Source organism: Notolabrus celidotus, chromosome 7 (assembly GCF_009762535.1).
Source record: "Notolabrus celidotus isolate fNotCel1 chromosome 7, fNotCel1.pri, whole genome shotgun sequence".
In the NCBI taxonomy this organism is placed as follows: domain Eukaryota; kingdom Metazoa; phylum Chordata; class Actinopteri; order Labriformes; family Labridae; genus Notolabrus; species Notolabrus celidotus.
In genome coordinates, this window is record NC_048278.1 from 24169928 (window position 1) to 24183183 (window position 13256).

General features: G+C 39.0%; 1 protein-coding gene across 1 annotated transcript in view; it reads left to right on the forward strand.

Moving 5' to 3' along the window:
- rnf24 (ring finger protein 24) overlaps nt 1-13256 on the forward strand; it is a 34190-nt gene that overhangs the window by 16645 nt on the left and 4289 nt on the right. The window contains exons 2-5 of the mRNA XM_034688223.1: nt 2237-2386; nt 5870-5912; nt 7638-7679; nt 12766-12845. Coding sequence (XP_034544114.1) covers nt 2244-2386; nt 5870-5912; nt 7638-7679; nt 12766-12845 — 308 coding nt within the window. The 5' untranslated portion in view covers nt 2237-2243. The remainder of the gene's footprint in view (nt 1-2236; nt 2387-5869; nt 5913-7637; nt 7680-12765; nt 12846-13256) is intronic.

Consider the following 13256-nt stretch of genomic DNA (forward strand, 5'->3'; position numbering starts at 1 on the left):
CCATTACGACCGCCAATATCTCTGGAATAATGTCATAAAGAGGCTATCTGAGGACAGTGCTGAGAGCTCTGCAACACTCTGACACCTTAGACTCACTATGAGGCACATATGGTGTTTTCATAATCCGTGGAGGATTGTTAGTGGCCTCAACAAAACTAACAAAACTAACAAAACTTTCCACTTTCCGGGGGAGTGGAGAGGAATGAATCTCTTGGCGTTTAGTGAAGGGGAGGGTTACAGGAGTAGCTTCCCAAAGGAGTAAAGTTATTCCTGTCCTCCCCTCCTCCACTCCTGTGGGTGGGCGAAGACATGTCTGGTCATGTCCCCTTGGTATATTGTGTAAGAGCACTTGACCAACAGATCTTGTTGGTGAAACTTGCATTTCATGAATCAGGTTTTCTAAAGGAAGTTTCTTGGTGTTCTCATCAAATATGAGCAAGTGCACTTTGAGAAATCAGAAGTGTCATTTTAAGTAAAGAACCTTCTCTCTTGGTGGTGGCCACCCATTCTGTTTATGGAAAAAAGATGGTTGTACATCGATAAAGGAACCTACCTTTAGCTTTTATGAAAATATTGGTGAAAACTAACTATCTTAAAAATCATTGAAGTTGTTTATTAATAATCTTTCTGTTGTTTATTTATAGCATTTAACCACCAACACAAGTGAAAACCCCTCCCTTCTCAGACCTGTCTCCATCATAGACTGTATACATAATGAACATAGTATCCGTGACATCACCGATCTGTTCCTGGGCACTTTTTTTTCACCATATTTGAAATGCTGAACGCAACCTTATTTCTGTCAAGATAGTGTGAGGTAAAGTCAGTCATGTCCTTATATGGGCAAAACTCGTAATCTTAATATCTTCCAAATTGCAACGTTATGAAAAAATGACCCCCGTACAGTGCTGATCGAGAAATGAGTTATCCAGACTACACTCCTTTTTTAACCAGGTTGTAAACATGTTTATTTCTGCTGTATAGATCGTTTTTTTGAATGGGTGTGTGTTCGGTTTTCGGTCTTTCTGCAGCTAGCCTTAAGCGGATGCTGCAGCTAGCCTTAAGCGGACGCTGCAGCTAGCCTGAAGCGGACGCTCAGTGAACTGCTTTTTATAACACTTCCGTATGGGCTTCATATTTTGAGATTGGTGGTTGCCTCTTGGTCCCCATACACTCAAGCTGTCACTGTCTTTCTTTAAGGCATAACGCAAGAACTCTCTGTGAAAGCATGTGTGATATATCTTTCTAAACATTTAGGTTTCACATCAGAAAGTAGGGCTGAACGAATTTGGAAAATAATCTAATTGCGATTATTTTCCTCAATATTGCGATTTAACATGTTAATTTTTCAAGGTCCTCTTTTCATGTATTTTTCAATAAACACAAGCAATAAATCAATCTGTATTATAATAAACAATATCAGATTTATTACACCCAAACTGTTCTTTCTCATAGGCTAGATTTATGTTAAGATAAAGGCAAATGAAGCGTTGAATTAATATGAAAGATGGTTTATTTATCTTCTTCAATTAAAGTTTTAAACTTACTAAATACTTTGACTTGCAGTCTTGTAAGCGTTCACCACAACAACTTAACAAAATTCTGCCAAACAAGTGTGGTGTAAACATAAGTATATAAGTCAGTAATAAATCAAATTGAAGCAGTGGTCGCTGGCGTTTTAGCAGCTATCATACATGGCTTTGTGGTAGGGATGTTAATAATTAAGCAAGTATTGATTAATTGATTAAGAACTTACTCGAACACATTTTATAGTTTCGATTTTGTATCGCATAGATCAAACATCATGTGGTCTCATATTTCATTCGGCTATCAGGGAGATGTTTTAAGTTTAAAGCATGTTTCAGAATCAGCTGACTGAAGGTGTTGCCCACAGCGGAGACGCTCAGCTGGGGACTGCAGCTGAGTGACAGGTCTCCACAAGACCTTTTTTTTCTCTGCCGCCGGACTGATTACGACCTGGTTGCGCTCCCGGCTGACACCTGACCGCGTTCACATGCTTATTTTTCTCAATAAGAACGAGTAGACAGAAAACTGTGAGTCTAAAACATGATTCTGTTAAGTTGTCCTGTTGCAATATGTTCCTTTTAATAAAGAAAGTGGAACTAAAATTTCAGTTTCACTTTCCCTTCACCGTTATTAGTCCTTGATTTGTTTTGTTCACAGTGTGTTTGAGTGTGTTAATTCTTACAGCATGTTTTTCTCTCTCTTCATACAGACTATCCATGAGCTCCGATTTCCCACACTACAGTTTCAGGATGCCAAATATAGGGTTCCAGAACCTTCCCCTTAATATCTACATTGTGGTGTTTGGGACAGCCATCTTTGTTTTCATCCTCAGCCTCCTCTTTTGCTGCTACTTAATAAGGTAAGATAAATGCACCTTTAATCTCTAGATTTGGGCATTCTTAAAGTTGTGTTGTATTTTGTTGCTTTGCTGTATGAGTTTGTGACAGTAAGTGTCATACAGGGGTATTTTAGGAAGGATGCGTTGTCTGTTTTCTGGGTGCAACATCAGAAATGCCTCCCTTACAGCATTACATGCAGGGTGAGGTGTCATGAGAACAATCATTTTAAAAATCTGATGTCAGAATTATGAAGCCCCAGAAAATGATCACCACTTCTAACCACTAGTTATGTCTTTTTGCTCTAAAAACATAGCCCACACAGCAAGTCACACCGATCCATGATGCATACTGGCAACCAGCAGCAACTGCTTTTTTTTTTTTTTAGAGAGAATAGAATAGAGCAGATTGCAGGAAATGTAGATCTAACAGTTCAAGAAAGAGAATAAAAAATTCTTGCTTCTTGTTCCGGCAAACTCTGACTCCGATTTGAACTGTACTTTCAAACTGAAATTCAGATACCTTTGTTCAGATTAGGCTTTGTGCTGCCAGATAGCTCTGAACATAGTGTAACTCTACTGACAACCAAAGTGAAAGTGCCACCATGTATGTTAGTCAAACCAGTCAGATTAAATGTACACTGATCATTTTGTTTCCATCCAACAAACTGTATGGCACTTGTTCACAATGGCTTCTAGCTTAGGCTGAAAGTGAAATTGTTTCCCCTTCCCCTTCCCCTCTTGCTGATTGTTTTTCACAGATGGGATATATTTTTCAACAGCACAGTTTGGAGAAGGTAGTCTGATCCTACAATTGGTGAAGTTTCTAGCAGTAGAACTTAAATGCTGAAAGCCTCAGCTGCTCATTTACATTGTATCTAATCATGGCACTTTGCGTCAAAGACTGTAGTTAATGTTCCTTTTTTCTCCTAAGAGCTACTGTATCTTACTTTAAAGTTAACCTTTAAAGGATGTTTATATCAGTTTGGACATCTTTTGTTCCCTTTGTAAGTTTATATATATATATATGCCCAGCATATAAACCAGTAGTTATCTCACATAAAGGAAAAGTGGAGGTGGTTACTTAAGAGTCATTTTTTTGCCCCCCTTTTAACCCCTCTGGTTTAGTAAAATTGTCCCAGCTGCTGCTGCTGCTGCTGGGTTTTCTCCCAGCACTAATGAAGTCAGTAAAAATAATGTCCACCATTTTTTATCTGAGACAGCAAGAAGCAGCAGTTTCCAACAAATTCACCCCTCGCCACCCTGTCCTATCCTATCTTGCAGGGCAAATGGTAAGTAGGTTAACTAATATTGTGTTCCACCTATTCCTTATCTAACTGTAAAAAGAAACTTCGATGCAGTACCATGATTAAATACTTAAAGTTAAAGTTGCCAAGTTTTGTCACAAAATATAGAAAGAGAGATTTCGCTCTATAAAAGGCGTCTAAAGATGCAGTCTCCCAAAGGACTTACACTGCATGCACCATCATGCATGAGTACAACAACACCCCCCTAGCTGAAGTTGTTCATTGATTTTAAATGTTTAAGACATATTTTGCTACAGCTCAGTTTGACATATAACCTTAGTTTTTATGCTGTATGCATCTTTGCCCTTGTTTACACAGACAGGTGAGTGAGTGAGTGCACTGAAGAATTTATGTTGGTGTTGACGTGTGACAGGTCATTATTCTAACCCAGACAAACATTCACCCAAACGTTGACACCAGTCAGACTCTCACAGAAATACTCAACCGTCTCTGTCAGTGGGTCTAAAGAGTACACACACACACACACGTGAAATATTCTGCACACTTTGCAAGGACTGAAAAGTATTTCTTGACCACGAGGTAATGCTTAAAGCAAACAACAAATGCCTCAGATAATGAAAGCATGTGCTTGGCTGACAGATTTATATATGTAATATGTAAACAAGCCTAAAACAATCAAACACACAGATTTTAGAGTTTATGAGTGTTCATGACTGACTGTTCAGCAAAATAAGAAGAATAAAGAAACCTATTTTTCATTTTTCAACTGATAATTACCTTATTTGATCACCATGGCTTTTCTCTACTGACATCACACTCGGGGTGGAGAGCTCAAATGCTGGTAGGATGTTTAAATAAAGGATACCTCACACTTGTTTTCATTTCACTGCTTTTAAATTCACAAGCAACTGAAAGACAAATGAAAGTGACATCCTAGAGACCTTTGGTAATATTTCATAAGAAAATGTAATGTTATATAAATTATCTAAGAAGTGGCTGTATGCTAACATTAACTGATGTCTAACAGGAGGTATCCCTTGAGTTCAGCCCTGTTCCTGATCTTTTTGGTTGTTAATTAATTGAAGTGTACTAAATTAAAACAATTTATTTGATTCCCAATGTTTATAAAACAACCTGGAACACAATTCTATTGATATTATATTATAGCAGATATATGGCTTCCTGCTGTGATGTCAGAGGGAAATGGATGCTGAAAATATATACCACATTCTCCTTACCCACTTTGACGTTGTACTTAATGGCCACTGAGAATCTCTTATCAGTCACCCTCGACCCCAACCCATATCCAGTTGTCCCCTACCCTTGGGAGTCCTTGCACCTTTTCCTGCTGACCTTTTTTTAAATGTCAGTTTCTCTCCTAGACTGTGCTGCTTGTTTTACAGATCCCTCTCACTCTGCTGCGAGAGGTTAAGGTTACTTATTGTGGAGGTAAATCTTACAAACCTATGATTTTCTCCTATCTCTATTGCTCTTGTGTTTTTTCAATGTTTTCCCCATTTATTTTTCTCATTCTCAGATTCTAGATTCTCTCTTACCCAATACTGTCTCTGTTCTCTCCCTGTTTACTGAGGTCTTTTGTTTTCGATCATTTACAAGAGCAATACTTATTAAGGGTTACGGCAAGAGTTTACATAAACCATAAACTCTAAAAACAATGGGATACTCTTTTTTGGCATAGTTTTTTTGCAAGCCTCAACACAGTGTCTCAACAACCACAGTAATGTTTTAAATGTTTCATCCAGTGTTTTATGAGCGAAACTGTGAGTTGATATTTTACTTGATTGTATCACTGGAAACTGCGGCCTGAGACCTTTTTAAAAAGTATCCATTAATATGTAACTTTGTCTACTTTTGCTTTACTGAGCAAAACACATACTTGACAGAGTTCAGAAAGGTATACATTTTTATTTCAACATTTTCACTCCTTTCTATAATAGGTAAATCCAATAGGTAGTTATTTAGTAGGCTCTTACACCTATAGCAGGATCATGGGAATTTACTATTCTTTCTTACACATTAGGAACCAAAATGATACTAGAACAGGCGGCTGTCAGAGGGCAGTATACGTGTAACACGTATAACAAGGAAAGAATACCAAGAACATTTGTTCTGGATCTTCTTTTTCAATGATGTTTTCACTTTTGTCTCTTTCTAAGGTAGTTAGTTGAAAGAGGTCAAAAATTAATCAAAAAGATGTTTTGTCTTCACATCTCCCCAGGTTACGGCACCAGGCGCACAAAGAATTATATGCATACAAACAAGTAAGCAGCCACACACACACACACACACACACACACACACACACACACACACACACACACACACACACACACACACACCAAACACACACACACACACACACACACACAAACCAAACACACACACACCAAACACACACACACCAAACACACACACACTGCACTTCAGAAATTTTAAATCATATTCTTCCAGTCAGATAATTTTTATTTGTATTGTGCCAATTCATACATTGGCACTGTACAATTCAACAAATACCACCTACAATAATAGATAAAATAGAGAAGAGGACTGATTATGTTAATTAGTAGTCAGTCAAGTCTACGGCAGGAGACCATCCACAGCAACAAGGAACCTTGGAGGCATAGAAACCAAAAAATCCCCATGGCAATAAATGGTTATTAACTTTAATGATTCATAAAGATTGAAAGTTGGTGACATACATGAACATATGAAACAGTTGAATATAGATTAAGAAAAATAGAGAAACAAGGCCTTTGTGTCTCGAATCGTCTTCAGTCTAAGCCTAAAGCAGCATAACTAGGGGCTGGTCTAAGCCTGAGCCAGCTCTAACTATAGGCCAAATCAAAAAGAAAAGTTTGAAGCCTACTCTTAAGAGTAGAGAGGGCTTCATTCTCCCAGACACTGAATAGAAGATAATTCCAAAGGAGAGGGGCCTGATAATTGAAGACTCAACCTCCCATAGTACTTTTGGTAACTTGCAGGCAAGCCAGTACTCTGGGATTGAAAGATTCTACAGGGGTAATAGGGCACTATGAGGTCTTGTAGATATGATGAGTAACCATTAAGAGCTTTGCAAGTGAAAGGAAGCATTTGTCTGAGAACAAGAACAATATTTTCAGTTGTGTGTAAGCTAAGTAGCAAAAAGTACACATCCCGGTCTTAATGTCCTTAAGGTATGCGTCTAGTCCAGTTTAGTTGGCTGGTTTCATATGGCTTCATTGATAAGTGTAATTTAATCTAATCTGCGTAATGATGTAAAAATTATGGAGTGTTTCTCTGGGATATCACCCTGTAGTAGCACATAAGTGGGTAGTTCTTCTGGTGCAGGTATTCTCTTGCTAACTCATCTGCTAGCTGAAGGTATTTCTAAAAATATTTTAGCACAAATTCATTATTTCTGGATTTTACTTAAACCAAATGGAAGAAAGCTACTCAGCTGGTTCAACCAGACTCACAGTGAGTGTATCAGCAAAATATAGCCTGCAGAGCTAGTCAGAGGGAGTGATGGAGGGCATAAACATGACTCTCGTGTCCTTCAATTATGTAATACCAACGAGTGCCTATTCTGGGTTCCACATGTCAAGTGAAGCAGCACGGTCATATCTTCATACATACACCACACACCCACACACACTTTCAACGTAGATCCTGTAGGGACCCGTGAGCGTGTAACTTGTCTCTTGATGTATCTTTCTTCCTGCCAACTAAAACACTGATATGTTCGGCCTATGTTTGGCTTATGTACGACTACAGAGCTCATATAGCAGGCGCACACATACAGCTGACAACCCCTGCACGTGCAGTGAACACGCAGTTACGATAAACAAGGCAATCTTATCTCCCTGATCGCCCTTACATTGGTATTTTTCATCACACTCTCATTATAAGCTGTAATCAAATATCCAGAAGCACTGTTTTCTCGTTCATCATGACATGATTAGTGTCAACCAATGACTAATATGTTCTTGTCTTATTATGCCTCCCAGGTCATTCAGAAGGAAAAGGTGAAAGAGCTAAATTTGCATGAGGTAAGAACCCACTCTTATTGTTTCAGTTTAGTTACACACGTTGTTTTTTTTTTAATGATCTGGTGAGGAGAACATTCTATAGTGTAACCTGATGAGTACACACAGTACAGTTCTAAAAGATAATTTGTACTCACCATTATGTGTTATTACCTTTTATTCCCTCCTCGACAATATCTGACATTTTCGCAGGTCACTCTTTTGTGTTTCCAATTTTCTTGCCTGTGTACTTACATAGAAACCTTTGAATCACTCTCCTTGAAATGAATCAATCCATTCATTGCAAAGGGCCTATGTCTGACTAAATAAGAACACTCTGAATATTTGAATCTGCACCATTGAGCTTTGATACATGACCATGCTTTTCAGTTTGGAGAACATTTCTGTGCTTTAGTCAAGCGGCAACCTCGGGCCGCAAGAATTGAAGCCAATGCAGAAGTGTTAAAAACTGCAGTTTCTAAAGTATCCACTTAAGGCTGGCTCCTGAAGTACCGGAAGTCACATACACACAAACTCAAAAAAGCTGATCTTTACAGCAAAAGTAATAACGTTTACAGCCTGGTACAAAAACGAGTGTAGTCTGAATTGCTCACTTCTCGATCGGCACACACTGTACTGGGGGTGAATTTTTTCATAACACAGCAATTTCGAAGATATTAAGATTACGAGTTATCCATTATGAGAGGCACAGCTGACTTGATTAACAGGCGGGATCACTGTAGCTGTTGGCTAGGAATCTCAAAGCCCGCCTCTTTACCTCGCAGTAGCTCGACAGCAGTTAGGTTGTGTTCAGCATTTCCAATATGGCTACCGCCGACGATTGGCTTCAAAACAGCGCTTCCGAAACAGATGGGTGACACCACGGATACTACGTCCATTATTTATACAGTCTATGGCTTTACCTTGTTTGTACCAGTGATGCAATACATATTTTTGATGATACTTTTAAACGTCTTGACAAAATAGCATGGAATGATTGAGTTTTGAATGATCTCCTTGCCACTATTATGTAATGCTCTGTGTCGGCTCAGCCTGGTCGAGAAATACAAGCAACAGACAACATGGAGAGCAGCTGCAACAGTGCTGCACTGGAAAACATGACAGCCAGGAACCCAATCCCTTTAACATTGCAGTGCAAATGAAATGTTCACAATAGCATCTTCATGTGCGCTTCAGCACGGGGCGCAACACTTTTGTGTCATCAGTGTTGGAATTTCCCACTGCGCCATGAGGGCCCCCTCTTTGTTGTTTATGTTATGAGAAAGCGAAGGAAAACATCAGAAGGTGTCATGTGAAACTGTGACTGAATAACCAAGCTGTATTTGTTTAAGGACAATAATAATCACACACACAGCAGCCTGGGTGGATGACCCAGTTTTAAAGGCTCACACGTCAGAGTGTCACCCTGGAGACACGAGTACAGACTCAGCTGGATGGATTCAGACCAAGTTTTTTTGGAATATGTGGAGTTGGCTTGCTAATATGAGATCGTTTTACTGGTCATGTCAAGTTTGTGTTTGTGTAACTCAACCAGTTCTCCTGTTGGTAATAGGCTGTTACCCTTTCTCCTTCTAAGTGCACCGTTCATGTGTGATTAAAGACATTAATGTTAAGAATTAATGTCTTACAATATGGCATAAAGTAATATCTTTGATTTCAATTGCAGGTAAACGTGTGTATGAAACAGTTGTTTGTCTAAGGCAGTGTGGGTCGGGACCCCCTTGGAAGTCACAAGACACAAATGGGGGGTCGTAAGATATCTTCCAGAATGTTTTTTTTTAAGTTATCTAAAAGTAGAACCCATTATAGTAAAAAATGTCGACAAAAAATGGAAGTTTACCTTGAAATAAAACCTTGAAAATAGAAAATGTAATGATTTTTCTGCCTTTCTTTTTGCCAGATGACTCCTAAGTTTAGGGTTAGTGAACAATTAATTATCAAAATTATCAGTAGTAGTAGATTAATTCATAACAGCACAGGAAACACAGCCACATGATCATAAAGGTAGGCTGATTTTCTGCAGACCAGCTAAATGATGCCACAGTAGATCACTTTGAGGGACAGTGGGCGTCACGGGCTGAAAAGTGTGGGAACCCCTGGTCAAAGGCAGCATGTTGTTTTGATTTTAGTTACTTGGATTTGTTTAATTTGTGGAATTTGTTTCCAATCTACAAGTAAAAACGGTTGAACCAGCTGTACTTGTTGCCAATTTTGGTTGCTCCTGCTCATTTTCTTTTATTTTTCAACTCTTTGCTTTCTTCTTCCTTTTTCTTTCTTCATACTTTTATAGTAAATGCACATCTATTAAATACTTCTTATAATTTCTTCTGCTTCTAATTCTGTTGTAGACTTAATGATTTCATAACTTTGATTTCCACCAGTGTATTTTCCATCCCTAATTAAATTTGGCCCCTATTTTTGTATTGTGCGTGTAAACACTACCAAAGTAATCTGATTTTGCTTGAACAGCATTATTTATGAGGCCTGTAGGACCTCTAGACTTTTTATGTGAGCTTAAAAGTAATGAGCAGAGTTAAAAGTTAGTGCAGTTCCCTCTATATTGCACGCCATGTTTTAAATAGGCCTGAGTATTTTTACTGCTCGTGAAAAAAGGAATTAAGATGCAGATTTTTAGATGAGTGAATCAAAGCACTAAGATAACGTTTGCTGACCGGTATTTAAAACACAGACAGTGGTTAAAATGAGAAGTTAAATTGGCGACACTTATCTACTTGTTTTACCAAAGAAATGTTGAAGGCTGAATGTTCTTAAAACAGAAAACAAGGACCTTGTTCAGTATCTCCACAAAGGATAAAATTAAAAAACTGTTTTGAGGATTATTCTAAGACTCCTCCCCTCTCTTCTTGTTTCTAACATTTGCTTGGTTAGACTTGGCTTTACTCTTTTCCATAAATAATATTTTATGACTTATTATTACCTAACTTTTGTGAAATTACTCATTTGTGCCACAGATTTTCCTTAGTTGAGCCTTAAATCCAGACACTTGTGAGTCTTAGCATTTTCAAATGTTTTCCTATGATCAAGTCCATGGTGTGATGTGAAGTCTGTGTGTGCATGGAGAAAGGCATTCAGGGTCTGATCACTTAATAGGAAGAAAGAGGTTCTGTCAAAAGTTGGTGAAGGGTGCCAGATCCCAACTGTGAGTGTGACTCTGAAGACAAGGCACTGAAAAGAACAAAAACACTGATCTATTCACAAACAAAGGGAGCCAAGCAGACATCTTAACGGAGGATTGCTCTGCGTCCAAAATTCATCAGGAGAAAAGCTAAGAGCTCCCATGCTGTTCTTTTCATCCTTGCTTGTCCGTCCAGCTCCCATAAAGCAGAGCTGAGAAAAAGAGAATCTGTGTGGCAAAAAGAGTAATAGTTGCAGGATGAGACAGCCAGGAACATGGTGCCAAATTGAAAGTCTTTCTTGTTTCAGTGTTATCCACTGGTTGGATGAAGTTCAGTCAAGGACAGCCTGTCTAGACTTGACTGAATAAGAAATATAGTACCCAATTTTGCTCCAATGTGACCTATTTTCTTACCTCTGTACTGTTTTCCTGTCATTGCAACTCTGATGTTGGTCTGTTGGTTCTTTTTACCAGCTAGCTACGACTCAGAGAGGAGCTACTCCCCCCATTTTTCCCCTTTGTGCACCCATCCCAACCCAACCAAAAGGATAGTGTCATTACATGGACAGAAGAAGTGGCAATATTCCTGCAGGTATACACAGCCAGGGGAACATATTATGAAGCAGTGCTCCATAGTGAGGTTTTGTGAACTTTCCTCTGCAGGAATATGCAAAAAGGAGTTCTGGTTGCTAGTCATCAGCAGGCAAATAAGCAAGGGAGTGACCTTGCGTATTTCCCCTGATTATGGAGTCTGTGAAGTAGGATTGCGCGTGAGACTGCAGAAGATTAAGTGATCAAGTGATGTGGGTGTCAGTACCAGACATTTATATGGAGGAGGTGGAGTTTTTAGCTTAGTGCATCTTGCTTGATTAGATGAAAAAAGGCCAACCCTCAGTTATGGTCAGCAGATTTGAAAAAAAAGTGAGGGTGCATATGTTAAAAAAGGAATTAAGATTCCTAGATTTCTCTGGATTTGTATGTTTTCACTATGAATAATTCTGGAAAGCACTAAAGAAAGTTTGCATGCTACCAGAACATCTTCAATCATCACATCCATGCACGTTGTTACACCTTACATTTTGAGTAATTCAATAATAAACATTAAGCCGGTTGTTGACAATATAAAAAGTGACTCAACAGGCTTACTGAAAGGATTTGTTTGGTGTTGTTGTTGTTGTTGTTGTTGTTGTTGTTGTTGTTGTTGTTGTAGAATTAACATTCTCCAAAAGTTTCCCAACTGGCTGAATCTGCAAGTACAGGGTTCAAAAATGTTCCAGATCTCTCCTTCAAAAACAAAATCACACAGTAGCAACAGTTAGCCTGTGATGGTTGGCAGGTTATGGCCTGGACAAGTCATGCCTGTTGGACGTGTGTGTAAAACAAACACACAAGGAGACATACACCTCTAACTTGTCGATCAGGATTGCATCAGTGACTCTTACAAAGGGCAACATCCAGGGATGTGTACAGCGGTTATCACTGCTGTTTTATCTGTTTTGGCAGAAACACACAGAACTGAGATTATACGCTTTTCTTTTTATTGATCAGATTTTAATTTGCACCAGTGCGCTGTCCACATCTGTTCTGACGTTGTCTATAATCTTCTTTAAACACTTGTACTTTGAATACAAACGCTAAGAAAAAAATCACATCATCACAGATAAACAGTGTGCTCAAAGGTAACATACGGACACGGCCTGACTTCACCCGCACTGGAGACCAGTTCAGAGTTGCACAACAGAATATAGCTGGTCCGTCACTGCTCTAGTATTTGTGTCAAATGTTTTGCAGATGTTGGTCTTTTTCCAGGAGGTCCTGACCTTGGTTGTTTGGATAATTCATTTTCAATCCCTCAACACAGAGCTTAAATAAAAAAAAATGGAAGAACTAAACCTCAGGGGTGCATCAAGTGAAGTTAATAGCTAACCCCCCCCCCCCCCTTTTTTTTTACAGATATGTGCAGTTTGCTTGGAGGAGTTCAAACAGAAAGACGAGCTGGGGATTTGTCCGTGCAAACATGCCTTTCATAGAAAGTGAGTATAAGGTTTGGTGTGCGTTGTGGACACAACAATACAAAGTGAGCACATGTGGGTCAAGGACACATTTGATGTCTTGATAGGCACAGGAGTAGTAGATTTTCATTCATGAAAAAAAACATAGTACTTGTCAAGTCATTGCAAAGAGTGAGTTCATGCGTGTGACTCACATTAAGAAAGTTAATAATTGTTACTACTAAAACTATGTGTGTAGTTTTAAGAAACTATACAGGACATGAATGATTGCTTGAGCCCACTCTACCGCCCCCCCCCCCCCCCCCCCCCCCCCCTTGTGCCCTGACCATTTCAACTGAGTTGTTTATATCAGCACGACACCTCCCTTGGCCTAGTTTCCCCCCCAATTGCTGCAAGAGTGGTGACCACTCACTGAATCCACTGTACAAACAC